This window comes from Empidonax traillii, unplaced genomic scaffold, assembly GCF_003031625.1.
Source record: "Empidonax traillii isolate 1590-97213 ecotype Southwest subspecies unplaced genomic scaffold, ASM303162v1 scaffold409:size521033, whole genome shotgun sequence".
In the NCBI taxonomy this organism is placed as follows: Eukaryota; Metazoa; Chordata; class Aves; order Passeriformes; family Tyrannidae; genus Empidonax; species Empidonax traillii.
In genome coordinates, this window is record NW_020955602.1 from 473,806 (window position 1) to 496,921 (window position 23,116).

The 23,116-nt window shown below is 38.2% G+C and overlaps 1 protein-coding gene across 4 annotated transcripts; it reads left to right on the forward strand.

Moving 5' to 3' along the window:
* Positions 1-367: 367 nt before the first annotated feature.
* Positions 368-19,507, forward strand: ARL5B (ADP ribosylation factor like GTPase 5B). 4 transcript variants are annotated; one of them, XM_027893869.1, is made up of 8 exons: positions 368-547; positions 5,874-5,961; positions 8,496-8,556; positions 9,709-9,856; positions 12,727-12,810; positions 14,468-14,619; positions 16,582-16,621; positions 19,368-19,507. In XM_027893869.1, exons 4-8 carry the CDS (start codon positions 9,713-9,715, stop codon positions 19,485-19,487), a joined length of 540 nt encoding a protein of 179 aa, XP_027749670.1. In that variant the 5' UTR covers positions 368-547; positions 5,874-5,961; positions 8,496-8,556; positions 9,709-9,712; the 3' UTR covers positions 19,488-19,507. The 4 variants fall into 4 exon arrangements, with proteins under 4 accessions (XP_027749670.1, XP_027749668.1, XP_027749666.1 ...); XM_027893868.1 differs by lacking the exon at positions 368-547 and adding an exon at positions 2,681-2,782; XM_027893867.1 differs by lacking the exon at positions 5,874-5,961.
* Positions 19,508-23,116: the final 3,609 nt, after the last annotated feature.

A 23,116-nucleotide genomic window follows, 5' to 3' on the forward strand; every position in this document is an offset into this window, starting at 1 on the left:
ACACGCTTTACTACACACGAGAGAACTGTGAGCCTTGAAACCCACAAGCCTTGTAAACGGCAGAAGCCGCGGACCGGCCACAGCACAGCCCGGCTGGACGACAGGAGGACGGGGAAGGTGCGCTCCCAGCGCCCCATGCTGCAACGCCGGGCACCGCGGCTCCCCTCCCTTGACGGGTGAGGGGGCTCCCTCCTCCCGACTGTGCCCGGCCCCAGCTCCCTGGTCCCTTCATCAGCCCCGTGAGGACGCCCAGGCTCTGCTCGCAGCTGGCCCCACAGCGGCGCTGTCCCCGGCCCGCCCCGCGCTGACGCCGCCGTGACGGCCACGCCGTGCGGCCGTTGGCGGGGCGGGGCCGCGTGCCCGCCCCTCCCGCCGCCCTCCCACTCCCGCCGCCCCGGGGCCGCTGCTGGAGGGATCCGAGGGAGCTGCTGCGGGTGCTGCCGCCGCCGCCTGGCTGAGCCCAGGGTGTCCAGGAGGCTCGGTGGGAAGCCGGGGCCAGGCATGGGCCTGATCTTCGCCAAGCTGTGGAGCCTCTTCGGTAGCCAAGGTGGGCGCGAGGGCCCGGGACGGCTGCGGGACGGCGAGCGGAGCCCGCGGGGCTGCGGGGGCCGCGGGCAGCCGGGGGGGAGCTCGGGGCCGGCTGCGCTAGCCGGGTCTCCCCTGAGGGCCCGCCCAGCCAAAAGTTGGGCTTTTCTTTGTGCAGCGCCGGGAGCGCTGGTGCCGCGGCGCCTCATGCTCGGGGTCGCTTTGTCTCGGTTCCCGAGGTGGTCCCTCCTCGCCCCCTCCTCCCCGGCCGCGTTAAACGCCTCGGGCGGCCCTTCGGGCGCTGCGCTCCCGGGATCGCTCGGCGGGCACGGCTCTGCCTCTCGGACCAGGTTTTTCCCCCGCGATCGCGGCTGAGGCTGTGATGGACGATGATAGTGGTCGTGTTGGTGTTTGCAGACCCTCGTTTTTTGAGTCGAGGTCTCCTATTAAAGTCATGTTATTTTGGTCTTTAGTTTAAAGGAAAAAAAGAAAACCGCGAAACGTGTTGGGGCCTTCGAGGTAAAGATCTGTTTGTGTTTTGGCAAATATGCTAGTTAAATACAGTTAGTGACCCAAGAAAATCACTTCTCCATCCAAGAACAAAAAGGTCATAAGGGAATAGGATTGCTTTCCATGCTCTGCTCTCCAGCTCAGGCCTGGAGTCGTGGCTCATGCTTTAATCCAGAGCTCAGAACTTGTGGCTACCACCACCTTTACTCAGATGGTTATCATAAAAATAGAAAATTAGGGTTCATCTGTTAATTTATTTGTTTTAATGAATTTTGTTTACCTGGCCTTCTTTGGTTAGAAAATAAAAGAGTCAAGGAACTTATCGCTTGTATTGTTTTTCCTTGAGGGCCTGAGCTTGGAGAAGGCAAGCTGATCTTAATGTTAATTGTTTTCTCATCAAGTTTCCACATGCATAGTTCATTTCCACTTTAAAGTTACTAAGAATGCAGATAAACTTTTTTGTTCACTGCTCTGTTGCAAGTTTTTGGAGGCATAAACACCTGGTATCCCTTTAATAGTCTTGTTACTGTGTTTGCACATAACCTGTTCTAATTCTGTAAATAACAGAGCAAAGCCTCAGTGTGTGTACACATTGACATCTGTGTATCAAACTTTCATGGAATGAGATTGGGAGGGATCCCAGTCCCAGATCATTTATCTTTCTCCCACATACACTATCCTACCACATAATTCCTGAAGTCATCTGTCTTCTAAATTTATTGCTGTTGTTGATTTCTGATTTTTCTGAACTATCAAATCTATTTGGTCAGATTCAAGGTTTCCCCTGTTCTCCAGAAAAATACTGAATACTGGTTTGGTTTTCATCAGGTAATGCAATCTGCAAATCCTTTCCCTCCATGAAGAATTCCAAAGACTCCAAAGAGATCTATAAGTAAAGAACTGATCAGGAGATAACTGGTGGCTTTTAGTATTGTTCTGTATGGTACCTTATGATGTCAGTATTTATCTTCAGGAAAACACATTGTCTCTGTTATTGTATATTATTTCCTGCAAGAAAAGTTATTCTTCATTTTGGTGGCTGGATACCAGATGCCAACAAAAACTACTTTATTGCTCCCCTCCTCAGCTGGGCAGAGAGAGAAAATATAACACAAGTCCCTTGGGTCAAGATAAAGATGGGGAGAGATCACTCACCAGTCACTGTCATGGGCAAAATAGACTCAACTTGTGAAATTAATTTAGTTCAAAACCAATCAAATCAGAATAGGGTAATAAGAAATAAAACCAAAAATTCTGAACACCTTCCCCCTGTCCCTCCCTTTTTTTTCTGGGTTAACTTCATTTCCCGTTCTCTCTACCTCCTCCCTGCAGCAGTTCAGGGGAATAAGGAATGGAGGCTGTGGTCAGTTCATCACATATTGTCTCTGCCACTCCTTCCTCCTCAAGGGGAGGACTCCTTCCCTTGCTCTAGTGTGGGGTCTCTCCCATGGGAGACAGTCCTCCACAGGCTTCTCCATTGTGTGTTCTTCCTGCGGTCTCCAATTCTTCACTAGCTGCTCCAGCACGGGTCCCTTCTACAAGGCGCAGTCCTTCCTAAACAGGCTGCTCCAGGATGGATCCCCCACGAGGTCACAAATACTGCCAGCAAACCTGTTCCAAAGTGGACTCCTCTCTATGGGTCCATGGGTCCTTGCAAGGAGACTGATCCCAACATGGGCATCCTGTGGGGTCGCAGCTGTCTTTGAGCATCCACCTGCCCTGGCATGGGGTCCTCCACATCCTGGGGGTGGATATCTGCTACCTTGTGGACCTCCGTGGGCTGCAGGGGCACAGTTGCTTCACTGTGATCTTCCCCACAGGCTGCAGGGGGATCTCTGGTCTGGCACCTGCAGCATCTCGTCCCCCTCATTCTGCACTGACCATGCTGTCTGCAGAGTTGTTTCTCTCACGTATTTTTACTCCTCTCTTCTCTGGCCACAATTGCTTTGGTGCGGTAACTTTTTCCCATCTTAAATATGTTATCCTAGAGGCGTTACTCCTGTTTCTGGTGGGCTTGATCTTGGAGCCAGCTGGCACTGGCTTCGTAGACGTAGGGAAAGCTTCTAGCAGCTTCTCACAGAAAACACCCCTATAGCCCTCCCCACTATCAAAAGCTCACCATGCATACCCAATGCATTCATATATTTAAAATGTTAATGAAAATTTGTTTTGCAGTTAAGATAGATGAGATGATATTTATCCCATTAAGAAGGTTCAGGGGTATATTCTGATCTTCTTTTGTTACTGGAGTTCTCTTTGGTTTGGTTTTTGTTGTTTTGGTTTGGTTTTTCCCTCTTGTGGTGACCATAGAAAAGAAAGTGAGTTTGTTTTCATGACCAAAATTGAACTTCTATTCTAGGAAGTTTGCTTCAAACAGAAAGTTTTGACCCATCTAATGGGAAAGTATGCTCTAATTACTCAACTATTTTTCTCTAAATAATATCATTACTAATAATGAAAGATAGTAGTTTATGAGTTGACTTTGATTGCTCTTTTAGTTACATCAAATCTAGATAATTCCTTGGGGAATTCATAGGTTGTCCTCTGAAGCTGCTTGTTGAGCAGACCAGCACAGTACCTTTCGCATTGATTTTGACTGTAATGAGGAAGTATTCCAAAGATGCAAATAGACTTCAGTGTGGGAGGAGGATAGTTTCAGTTCATCATGGTTCGTGAGTTGTGCTGATAGTTTGGAGCACTTGATACTGACAAAATGAAAGTTTAAACAGAGCAAAGATTTGGAAAGTGCTCTCTGTGTCCCATGAGGTAGAGCATGGGGGAGGAGGTGTGCCTAACTGCTAGAAAATACAGAACAGAGCATCACTGGCAATCCATTTGAGTATTATTAATTATGCACTGCAGTTTTGCTTTACATAAATGCGAATAACAGCCAAGCTGAAGATGCCAAATTTGAAAGGTACTTGATCAGTAATGTCTGGACAACTTTAAATAAATATCTCCCAGTGAGTTAATGCTGTTAACTTGCGGGAAGAAGACGTGTATAGCTTTCTGAAAAATACACATCTTAAGAAAACTAACATCTTAAGATAAGCCCACTGTGTTTTTGTGCTTTGGGGTTCAGTGCGGTTGCAGTAACCACGTGATATGCAATAAAGTTGAGTTCATTCATAGAGACTTCTGCCTGGCAGGAAAACCTTGTAATGAAGATACCCTTAGATCCTACTAAAACTATGAATATCTGCTTATTAATTTACACATCATCTTTACTACTTTTGCAAGTTTTGATTCTCTTACGTGCTTTTCCAATGGTAAGGATAAGATACTACAAGGAAGGTCAAGAGGCTGGACCTAATGTGTGTGTGAAGACATTCTTGTGCTAAGTGTCTGTTGACTAGTTTATCTATTGACCTGTTCCTGCAGCATTTCTTATTACTTGTATTCAGCTGTTTTAGCCCTGTTTCTTGGGTAGCATCTCTGTATTCCTGCAAGGGAGTTGAATCTGTCTGTTCTGTTTCAAGTCACTGTACATGCAATAGACATTGTTCCAGTTGGTTCAGCCCATTTTGATTATGGGTAACCCATTTTGCCAAACCCAAACTGGCTCATGGTGAGAAAATGCAACAGTTAAAATAATGTTATGTGGCTAGTGCACAATCTGCTCTCCAAATCTGGTATGTGAGATTATGAAATAAGAAAAGCTGCAATGCAAAGCACATTAAGGAAACTGGGTGATGCCTGTACTGATCCATGAGTCAATGACTAATGAAAGAGAGGCAGGTTGACAGTCTGAGTACAGCCTGTCAAGGAGTATCTATTTAGCTCTGTGGATACATTTGGAAGGGTTCATTTCTAGTTTGAGTTTGTCATTAGTTTTTAAACAGTGGCTGGTTTTGTGTGAGTCTTCAGGGTGATCAGAATAATTGCTACAGTTGTAAAAATTGCTTTAAGAAAACTAACAGTAAGCTCTAATTCAAGGAATTTCTGGAAATCCACAGTTCACTTTATTTAGGCTTGCTGACAGTTCCCAGGCTGTACAGTCAGCTTGGAAGAGACCATTGTCTGGAAAACCAAATAGATTTTGGTTCCAGTGACTACTAAATGCTATTGACAGTTTCTCTACTTTCTTGTAATCAAGTCTGGAGATAAAAAATGTATTTGAGCAATTCTTTTTGTGCTTTAAAGAAGACTAAGGTAGCTTTTAGTGTGCAACCTGAGTACTTGTATTGAAACCCCTCTGACCTTTAGAAATGTGCTGCTCCTCCTGGCTCCTCTTCAGCAAACTTCTATCTACATTCTGTCTTCAACTTTGAAGCCTCCAAGATCCTTACTATTTGAAAGTAGATGTTTGTGTTTTGTCTGAAAAGTGTTGGTATCCTTTCTGGTACCCATTTCTTTTAAGTGTGTTGGAAGAGCCTCATCGTTATTGTATTTAGAATTTTTTTTTTAATTTTTGCAAAAAAGAGGAAAGGACAAAGTTGTGAGAATTGAATCTTCAGTTTTGGACCCTTTTACCACAGAGAAATATAGATGAGGAAGTGAAAAAAAAAAGAACATAATATGTCTTTCTTCTAACATCTGCAAGAAGATAATTTTCACTGTCCTGTGGTTTTGTAATATTAGACTGCCAGAGATTTTTTCAACAGTACTAGTTTTTTTTGGGTTTTTTTGTTTTGTTTTGTTTTGTTTTGTTTTTTTTTCTAACAGTGAGTTAAGAATGGTTGATATAACAGAAGTCTTTGGATTCTTTTAAAAAGTAGTCTAATACTGTCTTCCCCCACCCCATGCCTACTTTTTCTACTTCCCCCCATCTGATTAATAAAGGCTCTTCTCTTCTACTCTGTCAACTTTGTTATGGATTTTCTTCTTCCTTTGCCAAGAACATGGTGGACTGGGAAGATATTCATGAATACAACCCAAAATGAGTTTGAATACCAGCCAGTGAAAGGGAGAAACCTGGGTTAGTCTGTAAGTACACAACACCAATAAATCACTGCCTGTGGTTTACCCCATGACTGTCCTTTCTCCTAAATGCGACATCTATCTTCTACTAGTTGCTCTTGTAAACAAGTACTTGTCTTGCTAAAATTCTGTTCTCTCTTAGTTTGGCAGTTTTTAAGTTCACATGTTTTTCCTCTAATGTACATCTCTGTGTAAATGTTTTGTATTTTAACCAAACTAGACAGAAATTCAACTTTTGAATGTATTTGTAAGTGAAGAGTTTTCCATTACTGTAGGTCTATATCTAGAACTAGAGAATGGAAATATAAAATAATAATCTAGAATATATAAATCTATATCTAGAGTTTGCAATTACTATAGTGTTAATGGCAATTGCCATTAATAAAAGGTGGAAACTGCTTGAGATACCTATGCGTTCATCTTACTGTTTTCATCCCCAGATCACCATTACTTAACACCTCTGTGACTGTTTCTTGTTTGTGCTTATTCAGTTACTGTGTGAAATACTGTTTGACTATGGAGTAACACAGATGCCTTTTTTTCCAAATAATGTCAAACCATTTGCATTTTGGTGGCTTTCAGAAATAGTCACCTCGATGGCAATTTTTTTTCATTACTCTAAGTGGGGTGATATTGTTTCGTCCAACACTCCGGTAATTCACACCTAAGTGTTGTACTGTAATATGAAGATGAGAAAGAGCGATGTAATGCCTGGCTGGAATTCATTTCCTTCCTTGAAAATAACTTAAAACGGAATGTTGCTGAAGTAGGGTCATCTTCTTCCAGGCAATATTTGACAACATGTCTGGTGTGAAAACAACCAAAGGGTATTTCTGTGTTTGAACTTTGAAAGCTCTTTGACTGAATTTGACGAGATGGATGATCAAGCTATGAGGCATGGTTTATCAGCACTGAAAGCAGAGAGGATTTCATAGTATTTATGTATTGGGAAAGATTACTAATTACTGATGCTGCACCTTATGGGGCTAGAAGTACTACTGGATTTAAGGCCAGGAAATGATCTTTCTTTAGAATGTGTTGACAGGATGCAGTAGTAGGGGAACTGACACAAGGAAATACATTTAGGCATTTGTTATAATAGTATTGCATAGCAGGGAGCCCCCGGTGGTCTAGGGGAAATGACACTGCACTGTCACTGCAGAGACCCGGGTTTGATTCCCGGTTGGGGCCCCTCCCCAGGCAGATGGAGCTCGTTAGCCCATAAGGCAATCCATCTACGTCCTGAGGACCTCACTGCCACTGTCCAAGCGTGCTTGGCCCCGGCAGATGAACCTCAGGATTAAAGGGTGGGCTCAGTTCCGCGCACACTGTGTCTCACCTAAAAAATCCACTATTCCAATTAGCTGTGCTGCTGGATTTGAAATTCTAAGAAGGATTATTTACAGAGAAGCATGTAAATTCTGAAGGAGCTTTTTGTTTGTTTGTTTTCTGTTTTGTTTCTCTGTGCATGGAAAAACTAACATTGTGGCAATTGGAAGATCACTATTCTATAAGCTGGACTTTGCAACGGGGAAAGTCTGGGTTTGTCTGATGCAGGGAAAAACGATTTTATTTTTAAAATCAAAAGAATATTTTTTTGTTGAGAGAGGTGATCTTTCCTTTCTGCTTGCCACTGGTGAGGCCTCACCTGTAGTAGTGTGTCCAGTTCTGGACTCTTTACTGCAAGAGAGAAATGGATGTACAGGAGAGAGCCCAGTGATGGGCCACAAAGATGATTAAGGAACTGGAACATCTCACATATGAGAAAAGAGATGGAAAAGGAACAGAGTCAGACTTGTCTCAGTGGTGCCCAGTGACAGGACCAGGCAATACAGAACCTGAAACACAGGAGGTTTTCTCTTTACGTCAGGAAACTCTGAGCACTGGCACAGGTTGTCCAGGGACACTGTGGAGTTTCCATCCATGGATACTTTCAAAACCCATCTGGCCATGGTCCTAGGCTGTTGGCTCCAGGTGGCCCTAATTGAGCAAGAGGGTTGGTCTAGATGACCTCCAGAAGTGTCTTTAGGTCTTGACCATTCTGTCACTCTGTGACTTTCAGTTTAGAAGTTGCAAAGTTGGACTTTACAGTCCATTCAAAATTCCTCTTAGGTTTTACTATATGGATAATGGTGGTCCCTTAACAAGTGGCTATTATTGAGCCTTGACCCTTAGGCTAATGTTTTTTCAGTTTTTGGGTGTTTGGTGATGTTCTTAAGATGATATGCTGCTATGAGTTACATTTTTTCATTGTACTTTTCTTTCTAAAACTAGATTTTTTTGATGAAGTAACCATTCCTTTCTGAAGATCTCCAGTGCTGACTTTTCCCAAGATTGTAGTCTCGAGAGATGAGGCTTTGTAGTTTTGTTTGGCATTTTTTCAGTCTCGAAATCGCCACTATTCTGTGTAAGCTGTTGAAATAAGGCAAACAAGCTGTTGCTTTCTTCAATAAGGAAAGTGATTAACCAAAATTATAACTGTTGCTGTTTCCAGTAATTTATTTTTGTCTTCTTTTTTTTTTTTTTTTTTTAATATCCAGAGCACAAAGTAATCATAGTGGGACTTGATAATGCTGGAAAGACTACTATTCTTTACCAGTTGTAAGTACATGAACTACTTTGTTTTCCTGTTTGCATTTTAGTATTTGTCACTGTTTAATCATTGAAAATTCAGCTTTGTAACCTGGCAGATTCTCTAGGATTCCAGATCACAGTTTGTACATTAACGGTATTAGTTGTTCTTAACAGAGTAAATATTGAAAGGATAAGAGAAGGAACTGCCATGCTTTAAAGCTGAACTGTAAATTGAAGAACAAAATTGAACATACAAGCACAAAGTGAACTGCAAATTTTTTGCCATCACAGTCCATCTGAATTTGTAAGCATAGAAATAATCCTGTTGCCAGTAACTGCAGACAAGAAAGTGTTTTTAAATTATTGGAAATTCTAGCCACTCTGCAAAAAATCCATAAATATTTCCAAATGTTTCCTAGTTCCCATGTCTAAAATTTTTGATGGAAAATTCCTAAAAATAGTATTTCATATTTCCCAGGTTCTGCCTTAGGCATTTTCAATAGCATCATTGCACCCAAATCTTTACAGCATTACAAAAATATCCATGATAAATTTAGAAATGTCAGCAGGACCATAATTACTATTGTTATTGTAGAAGAGGGAGGATGTAGCTAAATTACTGTCTGTATATTTTGATACAAAAGCAGCAGAGTATGTTTTCCAAATATACTTTTTTTTCCCTAAGCATTTTTGAGAAAGTTTAAAGGTAGAACTGAGGAATTTTCAGCTATGGAATGAAACAGTCTTTTGGGATTTGTTGTAATATTGAGTTACTAAGTAGAGTGCTCTGATAAAATTATATTCTGATTTATATTTTCCACAGTTTAGCATTCTCATATTTGGGATCTTTAGAATATCAGCTTCTAATTTAAGACAAGTGCATTTTAAGTATCTGTTAATGTCCTTTAGGGAGAGAATCCTCCTAAAATGCAGATGCTTATCCATTTGTTATGTCTTTTATGTGCTTATTTTTCATTGGTGATGTCTTTAAGCATGTCTGCAATCACTGCTTTTCATAAATTTCAAATGTATAGCTTTTTTAAAATATACCTGGTTTTTAATATTTTTTTAATCGGTTACACATACTTACTTTTTCTAGAACAAATTTATTATAACTGAGCTGTAACAAGCCTTGTGGATTATACTGATTGGTCCTTTGTGTGATATTGTTTTCTTTAGTTTAATGAATGAGGTGGTTCATACTTCTCCAACCATAGGAAGCAATGTAGAAGAAATAGTGGTGAAAAACACCCATTTCCTAATGTGGGATATTGGAGGACAAGAATCATTACGGTCATCGTGGAATACCTATTATTCAAACACAGAGGTATGAGAAGCTGCTTTGCAAGTTTGTTAGAAATTATATTTATTTATTTATTAGGAATATTGGTACATTTTTATGAAGATTGCAGCTGTATTGTTTTCAAATCCTATTGAGCAAGAACAAACCCAAAAAGTGTGAGGTATCTGTGGTATGCAGCCAATTCTCTGGTAATATTTGAAGCATTTTTCCTGTTTACTTTACAGTGATGTTGTTTGATCTGTGATATAAACTATGAAATTAGACTTTTTTTCCTAGGCAGTAAATGATATCAATACCATTTCGGATCAGATTTCTTGCATGGTTTTTTAAGGTGATTAAAATAACAATTTTGCTCGTAATTTGCAAATTTAGTGAGGATTGGCAGTGCTCAACCTGACTTCTGTATGTCTAGTCTGAAATGTTTTTGAGATGATAGCTAAGCATGAAGAATGAAACTTTCTCTAGGCAGCAGAATTTAAAAAGCCCACCAGCTTGTGGCTTTTATCCAAGGGTAAAGGAAAGTCTAGCTTTGCAATACTCATGAGTTACTGGCAAAGCTGCCATTGCTGGAAAGGTTGGAACTCAGTGTCAGTTGTCTTTTGGGGGGTTTGTTTTTTATGCCAGCTTTTTTGCTACCAAAAGGTTATCAGTACAAAATGCACATATAATCTCTGAGAACTCATTTTGAGACATGTACATTGTTGTAAACTATTTTAGACTTCATTTCTTATAGTTTCTACTAAAAGCAGTGATTTGTTCATTATGTAAGTATTCCATCCTCCTGTAAAATGAGATTTTTCTTTTTTATGCTTCTCTTGGAGAGAGTTGAGCTTAGCAATCCATCCTAGATCTGCTGAAAGCCTACTGATGACATTTCAACTTTCATCTCTAGTATTTTAAACTAATTTTTCATTTTATCTGGAAAAGTATAGCTACATCTAAGACACATATGAGGTTGAAGACACTTCTGCCAGCATTATCTGCTACAGAGCACTAAGTTCTTGGCTTTTGTCCCTTGAGTATCTTTGATTTTGGAATTTGGGGACATGCATATATTACTTCTTTTTCTGATACTTTTGGGATGTTCTTCATCACATTCTGGCTAGTAAGTGTTTGAAACCCAGTGCCTTTTAGTACTTGGAAAGGAGAACTTCCCTTTTACTTAGAAGCTTTGTCTGTTGGAAACAGTTGAGGAAGAAAAGAGATCTGTTTAGTATGCCAATCCTAGCCTCCCTGATATGAATAATTCCTTTACTGTTCCTCCTCATCTGCTAGGCATCTCAAAGTCACAGCAGCATTAAATTGACTTAGTTTTTCATTCTTTGTGGCCATTCCCAATGGCTAATGAATCTCTTTAATTTTCTAAGGCAAAGTGATTTGAAGCATATGTTGGAGAATTATAGCAGTGATTTCTAATTCTCCTTTTTTGTTACTGTCTCTCTTTTCTCTCTTTCCTTGTGTGCCAGTTGGAACAATCTACACAAAATCTTTGGAGTAATGTAAAAGTCCCACAAATAAGCATTTTAGCGCATACCTGTCCTAATTAGTTTCAACTTAATATGGCTAGTTCTGCTATTCTGTTTTAAGTGTCAGATCATATTCTTACAAAGGGGATGTTGAGACAGGTTTAAAGATAATTTGGGAGGACAGAAAAGGGGAGGGAGCTTCCATGGTCCCATGGTTAAGTTACTGGGTTTGTGGGTGAACAAAGAGAGTTACGGTAAAGGAGAAAAGGGGTGGAGAAGTACTGTCATCTGGGCATAGAAGTAATGGAGTCTGTCAGATGAATGTAATCTTCCTGGTTTTCTCTCCAGTGCAGCATTTGTCCCTTGTAATTTATTTTATTGTTATTATAGTATCTGCCTAATTTTCATCAGAAGGTGCTTGGTCTCCCTACGCATTGTCCCCCCATCATGCTGTTCGCACTTCTCGGAGCACACTGGGCAGGGCAAGTGTTGAAGTGTTGATCAGTTGTTATGGTTTGTGTGCCAACACTGTTGGGTAATGCTTACGAGCATTTGCTTGAGTGTTACCTATGCTGTCTTTTACCTCTCTAGTGCAAGGCTATAAAATAGAAGGTACCAAACAAGGAACAGAAAGAGTGGGTAATAGACAGTAATTTTCATACCGGTGACAATTGGTTCCCATGGGAGGCCTAATGTACCAGACCTAACAGTGTCTCAGAGTCCACAAGTGCATGGCTGTAAGAATAATGTGCTTGGCAGGAATAGTAAGGGTAAAATGAGTGCTACAGCCATCTCCAACAGCCTGGAAGGGCTTCAGCAAAAGGTGGAAGGGTGCAAAGTTGTGAGAGGCCAAATGCGCAGGTACACAGCTTTCTGACATCTGACCTACTACTTTGAAATAATCTTTCTTAAGCCTTGTGAGCAAGATGATGATGAACTGTAAAGTAAAATATGCTTCTTTAAAAATACATAATTTCAATTTCAGTTTTATACTTTCCTGAGTATGCAAGTAGTAGTGGACAGTAGCAGCTGTTTTCATTGATGATATGTGTAGCCCATTTGTCATCCACATCCACAACCTATTATCTGTAGGTGCTTTCTGGTAGTAACATACTTATTTTGAGTATGATATATGGCCTGAAAATTCATGAACAAGATTTAGCCATAGTACATGTAGGTAGATCTTAATGCTGAAATGTGCAGGAATGAGATTGTTAGGTGGTTTGTTGTTTTTTTTAGCTATCATCTTCAGGTGCTATCATCCCACAGCTCTAGCAAAAGACTGTAATAATAAAACTTTTTTCTAGTGTCCTCTGCAAGTGTATGTCTCTTCTAGAGGAAGACTGGTGGTTAGTGATCTCTTGAAAATGTGCTTTCTGTAATTTATACTTTGTACTTACATACTCTACTGTTGGGTTTTTTCCCTAGTTCATCATTCTGGTTGTTGACAGCATTGATAGAGAGCGACTTTCTATTACAAAAGAAGAACTTTATAGAATGCTGGCTCATGAGGTATGGTGGGGAGTTGGGATAATAGTTTTGTTGAGAACAGTCAAATAACTTTACATGCTTCCTGTGCTAACAAAAATTATACTGTCACAAAAAAATCTGAGAATAAATATGCATGCATGTTGGTCACATTTTAAAACCACGTAAACTATAAACAAGCAGAAAAATTATTATGAAACACTCTCTATTAGAGAGAAATCTTTACTTTGCAAATGTTGAACTTGTAAAATATCTTATGCTTTGTATTAGCTTAAAAAGGAATTATTGTCCTCTGCCAGAGTCTCCTTTTGGTTAAATGGTTAAAATTTCAAGAAACATTTTTTTTTAAATTTTTATTTTAGAAAAGTGGAATTTCACATTTTTTCTTGTTTGTTTTAATCCTGTTCCTTAAAATTAAGGAGCGTATATAACACTATGGATAAATTAATTTTAGTTCATTTTCCTTACGGATTATTTTGTTTGTACTTTTATTTGGATTGTTCAGCGTTGGGTAAACTCCCTCCAACTTTCTAAATTAACATCTACATTGGATTAGCTAAAGTACATTAAAACCTTCTGTGATCACTCTCAAGCTAAATTAAGCTTGTTTTAAATCTAAATGTTCTCCCTCATTTTTGAAATGAAAGAAAACGATTTAGTACAAGTAATTCTGCTCAGTTCATTTCTCTGAGAAACTTGCTTTGTTTCACATAAGTGAGTTTTTGCTTTACAGTTTTATATTAAAGTAGTTTGGATCTGGTAGTAAGAAGCAAATACGCTACCAAAACAGGTTGGGAGGCTGACTTCTTGTGGTGAATTTTTCCCATGTAGTTTATTAGTTTCCAGTCTTAAACTCTTATAAAATTGTGATCTGCCATCTCATGAAAACTGTTGGTAGGCCTAGCCTGGACGACTTGTAGGAGTGAATATGCAGCTTTAGATCATAAAACTTTGTTGTTGTTGTTCTCCCTCTTGATGAAGAAATAGTCCCAGATTTAATATACACTGAAATGTATTGGACACTTTCAATTGCATCTGTCAGGTTCTTGAGTATTGCATTTGTTTACCCTTCTGCACTTCTAAAGCCATACATTCCAGTGCTGTTTGGAATCCTAAATTCCACACTGAAACAAAGCAACTTTTAGCTGGTTTCTAAAGCTGCTGCAGCATTGTTACAGCTCCCTTTTTGGAACACCAGGATTAAATTTACAAGAATTCAGATAGCTTTCCTAGTCTGTTACTGTTTTAATCACTACAGAACTTGTTTAATGGCGTTGAAAGCAATTTCAAGGGAATGATATCTAGCAGTCTTTTCCATTTGAATAGTATGTATTGTAGAGTTTGAAATGTTTGCCAGTAATATGTCTGCTGGCTGCATAGTTTGGAGCATTATGAAATATATTTTAACAAGACTTCCATTAGTTATATATGAACATGTGGCCAAACCTGAAAGGATAGTCATATAATACATTACAATTTGATCCTCTGTGGTGAAGAACTGAATAAATTAGTTTCTTCAGTCTTAATGTAATGAATTTTTACTGCAGAAAGTCGGTTAAAACTCCATGCTCCTGTGTAATTGTAGATTAGCTTGAATACAGTTCTTTTAAGAAATAAAGTTAGCACAATAGCATTTTAGTTTTTCATAATAACAGTTATGAGTACTCTAAATCATTTCTAGGATTTACGGAAGGCTGCAGTTCTCATCTTTGCAAACAAGCAGGACATGAAAGGCTGCATGACGGCTGCTGAGATATCTACATACCTCACCCTCAGCTCCATAAAGGATCACCCGTGGCACATTCAGTCCTGTTGTGCTTTGACAGGAGAAGGGTAAATGCTTACTGCTTACTACAGCAATTTGTGGCAAATGTATACACTGATTTAGAATCCTCTTGATGCCAATGTGGATTTTCTGAAAGAACGTATTTTCTGCTCTTTACAGTCAAGAGGGATATTTTGAATTTTTCATTTCATTTTTAATTGAACTTTGTGGTTTTTTTCATAGCTCAGACTCCGAGTTCATGTGAAAGTCTTTCCGTTTATTGTTAAAAACCCCAAAACAGAAACCAAACAACGCTCTTTGACCCAGATGCATAGCTGTTGGCATAACTGTCTACTTTCTGTGCACAACTCTTTGTTGTGTGTGTCTTGGTGTATTTAAAGAAGTAAACTACTGTTTTCTTCCTTTGTTTTCTTCCTTTACATTCTAATCTGTAGGAAGCTTCTAAGTTGGTGGATTGGGTTGGGTTTTTTTTGGTTGATTGGGTTTTTGATAAGCATTGAAACATAGTTTTGATGAAAAGGTATATAGATCTGTCATAAGCCAAAATTTTTATCAATATTTAACATTTTGTTTATATCTGGCTAATGTAGCTAATTTTGAAATTTGAATACCTTATGCCAGCAATTACTAAAATGGGAAGCTGAGGTTTCCTTAGATCTCTTGTCTGTGAAGATCAAAAACCAATTTTGGATGCCTTTTAACAAAACAAGTTGAATAATGCCTTGCTTGTAGGTGTGAAATGTGCTAATTTTTCATCTTGATTTTTTAAAGCACTCTTATAATGTGTAATATTTAGAGGTTTTTTTCAGCTGTGTTGTACAACCTTTATAATAATGCAGTCTTGTGACCTCAAAAATAGTGAATCCAACTGAGTATTTGGGAAGTGAAAGCATCTTCCTCACTTTCTAGTATGAAATATTTTCTAATGTAATGGAGATACCTTGAAAAGTGAATGGTGGCATTAACTTCCTTAGAGTGGGATGTGTTAGTGAGGACAAACTGTTTTTTTCATTGAGTCTATTTCATTCTAAGAGTTAATTCTGCTTTCCTTCTACCAGTTTTGCTAAAGTCACTCTTGAATACTCAGTTTATGTGCCAAGACCTTCAACCAATTTGACATTTGAAGGAAAGTAATAATTAATAAATATGAATTTTATTTTAGAAACAGTGGCCATCATAGGCTGCTTCTTTCTTATTGTAAAAAACTCTGAGAATATTTAGAATGCTTTAAACTGTGACAGTAGTAAGACCAACATATTAAAAAAAAAATCCCAGAGTTAGATTGCTGAGCTGAGTTATCCTTGGAAAGATCTGACTGAAGTCTGGGGAGATTAGCCCTGTGTGAGTGAAGTTAGCGTTCTTGGATAGCTAAGTCATGATTTTCTTTACAAAGGTAAAACTTAGGGGCATAAACAAGGTAACTAGATCCCTAGAAAATCAAAGGAAGGCCAGTGTTCTAAAATTAAAGACTTTTAAATGAAGATGCAGATTGAGTTAATAAGCAAATTAGATTGAGTTAGTAAGCAAATGCAGTCTTATTATTCAATATAAACATACTTCTAATTTTGTAATGTGATTTTGGAATTCTTGGTATACTACCTTTTTGTTAAACAATTCAGTCTGGATAACCTGCCCTTTGTCTTTTAGTTAGTATGTAAAGGTCTAGCTTTCATGTAAGCAGTCTTTCACAGGAAATCTGTAGAAGAAGAAAAGCTTTTTTGGTTCCATGTGCTTATGAGTTAGCATTTAAGAGTAGTGTCTTTAAGATTTATAAGGAAAATAAATTAAGTACTGCCAAGCTTCAATAAAATAGAATGCATGACCATTTCTTGTGATTAAAGCCTACAGACTTAGTTTAAAAACACTGCTTACTCTGTTCAGCTTTCAGTCCTATTTCGAGTTGATTTAATTGTTTTTTTAAGTAGATGTTTTTACACATAAAATCAACCAGAAAATACTTTCAAGATGTTGGGGTAGAACTAGTACCAATAACATCTCTTACCTTTCAGGTTATGCCAAGGCTTGGAGTGGATGACCTCCCGTATTGGAGTGAGATAGCTTTTTTACTTTTTTTTTTTTTTTTTAATTCCTCCAAAAGAAGAGACTTCTATTTATCCTGTGAACATGTACATTTTTCTGTACTTTTGGCTGCTGAGGCAGTGACCATGTTTAATTTATATCAGCCAACTCCTAAACTGTGCTTGAATCAAGCACAGTTGAACTGAAACACAAAAGTATTTTCTTAACTTTTTTTAATACACTAACCTTCAAGTGGATGAACATATGTGAATCTGTTTTGAGGCATTGAAATTCCTCTGAATATGTATTCTAACTTTTTCGATGACAGCCTTTTAAAATCTGTTTTGTCATTGTCAGTGTTTCATACTTCCTCTTTCTAAATAGTTTGTATAACTTACTAACATAAATGAGCACAGTTTATTTAATAATTAAAATTAGTGATTAGGTTAACTTTACTCTGCCATAGCTTTAACCTCTAAGGATAAGCATATCTCCAACTGGACTTCCCAGAACATCAGTAGCATTCTAGCCAGCACTGGAATTAATAGTTATGAATGCAAATTTTTAAATCCTTAATGAGTTAACTATAGTTTATATTGTGGTAGCTTTTAACCTGGTATACAGTGGAACTTCTGCCTTAAAAAAAAAATTTGTTTCAGTCTCAGTTTCTCTGGTATGTAGTTCTAGGATACGATTCTTTTACTTGAAAATACATCTCTGTACAGTGGATAAAAATTTTGTTATTAAGTGCTAGTGTAATAATTTAGAACTTGAATGCCTTTTTAAAAATAAATCAGTAATTCAGTTTGAAATCACAGCAGCCAATGTTATGTGTAGACTTGCTGTATACTGTTAAAGTTTTAAATTTTGTATACATGAGCCTTCCTCACCTTTTAGTGAGAATGCTGTTTTCTAAATGAATGCAAAATCAAAAGGGAAGCCAGATTTATAAACAAATAAAACAATACCATGGTGCTGCGTCTGTAGACTTCAGAGTGAAGCTAATCTTGACATTTATTTACCTACTATCACATATGTTTTTAGATTTTTTGCAGAGAAATTATTTTGCCTTAATTTTTGGTTTTAGTCTTATTTGCACAAGCAGAGAACTTTTGATGGTGTTTGAGTTAGATTCCTTCACCTGAAATTTGAAAAGCAGGTGGTGAAAAAGTAGACCGAGTAATTCTTAATTCAATTGGAAGGGAATGAAGTTAGATCTATCAAGATAATGTAAAGACTTGAAGGTTATTGAGAACATTAAGCATCAAAAAAACCTAACCACTAAACACCCAAAAAGCCATATGAGGATTAAAAAAAAACAAAACCAAAACAAAACCAATAGTGGACACCTAATTCCTGGTGAAGTGCAGCAGCAGTCATGTACCTATCCTGCATGAATGCTTGGCAGGCCTTCCAAAAGCACCATTCTGTACTTCTGCATGCCTAAAAGCCACATGGTGTCTGGTCACCAGAACTATTTTGCGTAGGCCTTTAATGGCAAAATGTTTTTGTTAAATCTTGTTTTGATAATTCAAGCACACGGATTTTTCTTTAATAAAATTTTAAGCTTTGTAAATTTTAATTTGCTTCCATTTTTATTTGACCAAAACTTAATGAAATTTTAAAAGTATCAACAAATGTGTTGTTATAAGTGTTAAAAAGAAGATTTTGAATGCATATGGAAATGTGATTGGTTGAATGAAGTTGTATATTATTGCTTGTTAGCAAAAGTCACATTTAGGAGAATGGCTGTTGAGTATCAAGTTAGAAAACCCAGAAAATAATTAAAATCAGTGAAAAGTGCATAAAAAGGGATGAATGCAAAGCAAGGGTTAAACTGTGATATTAAAGCAGCTTACTCTGATGTTCAGCTGTTCTAATGTGTGAAAATTAGGTGGTTTTTTTCTTAGGGAAGCAAATTATAAATGAAAAAATAAAATAAAAATATGAATGATGTTTCTTGTTTGGTGATTTAATTTAAATTTACAATTTAGATTTGTTTTCAGGTTTATTTTTATGTAATTCAAAATGTAGTCCTGAATACTTATGAAGAGTACTGTCTGGATGTATAGCCCTTTGATTGTTTAAAAAAAAGGCACAATTTTGTATTTAATGCCTTCTGGTTAAAACCATTTATAAATCTATAGTTTGATTACTAAATCCAGTCTCACCTGAGGGAATACATATAACTTTCATTAGGAGGAAATGGTCAGATTGTAGACCTTAAAACATCAGAATAATGAAAAGTGTTTTTTTTTTAATTTCATGGCACTTAAAACCTTTGAATATCTTTAAAAAATGAAACATTCTTGACAATTGCTATTATTTTGATCACCTAATAACTTCATTTTATACTACAGTTTTCCATTGATAATATCAGTTTGTTCACAGCATTGTTGCTGTAATTTGTTTTGGTTTTTTCTTTTAAAAAGGCCTGGTGTGGGATTTTTGGAGGTTTGTTTTTAATAACTTCAGTGTCTGTTAAACCAGAAGTGATTTGTTTAAAATAATTTTTAAAGGTGTGCCTTAGAATACTGCATATATCTCTGCATTGCCAAATACTGCATAATGTTTGCTAGTTTGAATATATTAAATATGTTGCAGGTAGTTTTGCTCTTTGAAAATATTCTGGATTTAATGTGCTGTTCCCAAAGAACAATGTTAATCAGCTGAAGTTCAAGAAATTAAGATGCCATATGCAGATTTTTATTGTACTGCCGTAAATGGCTTTTTATTTGTTTGTTTTGTTTTTTTTGGTTTTTTCTTTCTTGTGTAGGTGGTAAAGAGCTTCAGTATCCCCAAAGGAGTGATTCTTTCCAGCTCTTTAAACACACTGCAAGCAGTAAGAGGGAAAGGACTTGGGCACAGCTGCTCAAAATATTTGTTGTCAAAATAAAATTGAGTTGTTCTGTTAAATTTGAGGGGTTTCTTATTTGTGAGTTCTCTTTGGTGATTAGGTATCTCACAAGAGTAGCACTGTCACTTTAATTTCATCTCCAGTCCGTTCATTGGGGCAAACTTGGGGCCTGCATCATGTGCAGCTGTAGCCAGTTCACAAAACTACTTGGCTGGACACCTGCTTCTTTTCATCTCGGGAGAGGCTTCGGCTTTGATCCTAAAGAGACTGTGACATCGTTTCAGCCATGGGAAGTGTGGATCTTTGTTTGGTTTAGTGAAGGGAGTTTGTTTTAGTGTACTGTTCTCTTTCAAAGTAAGAACAAAACAAATCCAAACAAAAGAGTGGGAAAAAACTTGTATGGATTTTTGCCTGTGCATTTGACTATGCTTAGTGTTTAGCTGAGTTTGCTCCTTCCTTTTTTAGAGTCTGCCTTGTGAAAGAGCCCAGAAGGCAACAGTGAGGAGAGCAAGTATGAGAAACCTGGCCACGATGCCAACACTACCAATAGAAACTCGCATCTTGGAAAATATTTTAAGTTTTTCCAAAATTACCTTGATGAGCTGTCAACATTGAGTGTTTCTGTTTTGCTTCCTAGAGGGTAGTGCACTAGAAAGGTGCATGGTGTTTATACACTGTGTGCCCACCATGCAGGCAGGAGACTTGAGACTTCACATTAATGATGTATTGGAAATCAAGTTCTGAATTTCTAAGCTAAATTTTCATAATATCAGGGTGAAACAGTTGGGCTTTTTCTGACTTCCTCACTTTATGGGTTCACAGACAATCCTTTCTTGTTTCTTGGTAGGTGTGTTACTCTTCAATTAAGTTGATTTTTGTTTCCCTGGGTAGATAAGCATTTTGTATAGAAAGTTTCCCTGTACATAACTGAAGACAGTCCTCTGCACATCAGTTTGTGTCCTCTAGATGGCAGGAAAGGATCAGTTTAACAGTGCCAAAGCTGTTTTTGCTTGTCTACTTCAGCATCCACCTTAGAGATACAGGATAGGAAAGTTGAATCACTTCTGTGGGAGGGAAGCTTACAGTGAGGTGTGAATAAATTTGAACTCAGTTCAATATCTTAAAAGCATTTTGTCTCAATCAGTTATGTTTAGAATTATATTCTACACCTTTTATTGTTACTGAATCTGAGAATACAGACAACAGAAAGAATAAATGCAATTCCTGGCATATTTCATTCTTAAATAACTTCTGACTTTTGACATACCTTATTTTTTTTTGAGCTTTGGTTGATTGACAGTTGCTCCTCTAATGTGCTGCAAAGTTGCACTACTACCACTTAGAAATTGCAGGTATCTGTAACATTTGAACTGTCACCTTGCTGTGTATTTAGCTGTGATGATGATTTGTAGTCTTCACTATATCTTTACTGCATATGAAGGCTAAATTCAAGTAAAATAGCAGTTTTGGTGGAAGGTTCATTAATGGTAAGCAGTGCTTAAAATAGCGTGTCACAGTGTTCAGTACCATCAGCAGGCTTTCGTGGCTTATGTTGTTTCTGCTGCAGTTGATGTAATGGATGTCTCCTCTGAAACAGCACTTAATTCTGCTATGGTTAAGTGATTCAGTATTTATCAAAAAATATATTGGAGATTTAAGTAATGTATACTGTTACTAAATGTTGCAAGGTTCATGCAAATCAGTGAAGGATCTGAGGGCCAGTTGTTCCTGCAAGATTTTTCTTTATCTGAAATTCAGGAAGGGTGAGAGTTGAAAAAGATTAAACTGTAGTGTTGCAATAGTGCTTCTTGCTGAGGAAAGGTTGGAATGGAGCAAGGATGCACAGCCTGGTGATGTGTCCTGCTACCAGTTCTTCAGTAATTCTGCCATTTAGAAAGCTGCATGCATTTGGTTTAGGTAAGAGAATTCAAAGTCATAGTGCCGTTTGACTACAATAGAAGAGGATGCTGGGTTCTATTAAGGAGTGTCTTACTGATGACTTTGAAGACAGTAGAATTTGGCTAGTCTTGAGTTGTACCTGAGACTTGGTTGGTAGGTGTTCATGGTGTGATGGTTCGGACTTGGCTCCCTGCCAAATGCCCAAAGCCCAGTAGCAGCCTCCCCTCCCTTCCCCTTTCCTTCTTCCCCCAGGGCAAAGGAAAAAAAAACTATGCAAATTGAAGAACCCGAAAAAATCAAGCTAGTTATATGAAAAAATATATTTTATGTATATTACAGTTAAGATGCTATGTACACAGCAAACGGGAATCCAAACACCCCCTAAAGGGATAGGGAAAGGGGAAAAAGGGACAAAAGGAAACAAAAAGGGACACCGAATAGATATGCGCAATCAAACCCGAGAACTAGTAAAATAACTAGTAAAACAAATCTTACCACATCCCTTAGAAAGCAGGATTGGCAGACACGGCCAGCACTCTCCAAGCCTCCACGTGGCAGGCCAGTGGATGCTGCAGGCCTCAGCCTTAGATAAGCGAGACCAATGCAGGGACCCACTGTTCCCGAACTTTGGCAGAAGAGAAGAGAGCAAAGGCCTCTCCTCCCTTGTTTATACCTCGATTTACGTAAAAATCGTATGGAATACTGGGAACACTGCTCCTTCCTTGGTTACAAACTGGTAACCAGGGAAGGCCTGGATTAAAACCACCACACATGGTCACTTCCATATGGAGGTACAGGCACTGTTCTATGACTAACCTAAAGGAGGTGCTTCACCACATTCGCCCTTCCAGCATCCACCCGTTTGACACTTCGAGCTGCCTTGTCTCTAATTGCTGATGAACAAAATCAAACCAATTTCAAAACAGTTGTTATCAGCTAATTTGTAGTTCACAAGTTACTGCTTTTATTTCAGACCTGAAGAAAGATTTATACAAAACATTGCCAGTCTGGCAGTATGAAAATACTTGGAAAAGTTTTTGGTCTAATTATATTTTAGACAGATCAAGCTGTACATGTGAGTGTGTTAGTTCAGTGTGCATTTGTAATGTCAGTATCTTCTGCTTGGCACATTCTGAAAGTTAAACTTTTGGGCAATATCAAAGGAATTTAAAGATGAATAGTGTGCAGTGGGAATGGAGATGGATACTGGTGGAAGTAAGTGCAGGGAAGCAAGAGCAGTGGTTACTCGACGATGAGCAGCAGGGCACATGAAGAAAGTGTCATTTTCTTACTCATCTATTTCTGCCATTGCTTCTTGCTTTATTTTTCCTCAGTTTATCCTTTTCTGAATACTTATACTTCCCTCTGCACATCCAGCCGAATTCAGTCTGGTTAGTTCTGTTTCATTCTCTTTGATTAAAACTTGGAGTTTCTGCCGGGTGGAATGAGTGGAAGAAGGGAACCTTGCAAAAGGCAGTGGCAGCACAAACAAAGACCTTGCAATTGCAGTGGTAGACTAGAATTAGTACTTTATTAACAGGTAGAAACAATCTTAATTTTGGGAAGACAGCAAAGTGATCTCCTCTGGTCCCTGCTAAATCATTCTTTCTAACTTTGCAAAGCTCAGTGTCATATTTACTCATTTAGTCTTTAGCTGGGCAGCACGTGTACAGAATTTTAAATAATTATCTGTAAAATACTTTGAAATATGCACAAGAGAAAAACACAATCTTACATAAATGCAAGTGGGAAGCTATGATTCTTTATAT

What these genes read in the sequence shown, in the direction of transcription:
- ARL5B (XM_027893865.1), top strand. Translation starts at nt 2,671, where the DNA reads ATGGGTCCATGGGTCCTTGCAAGGAGACTGATCCCAACATGGGCATCC. An exon ending in GGGTCCTCCACATCCTGGGG is followed by an intron (nt 2,783 to 8,495) that starts GTGGATATCTGC and finishes TTTAATATCCAG; the next exon opens with AGCACAAAGTAATCATAGTG. An exon ending in TGTGCTTTGACAGGAGAAGG is followed by an intron (nt 14,620 to 16,581) that starts GTAAATGCTTAC and finishes CTTACCTTTCAG; the next exon opens with GTTATGCCAAGGCTTGGAGT.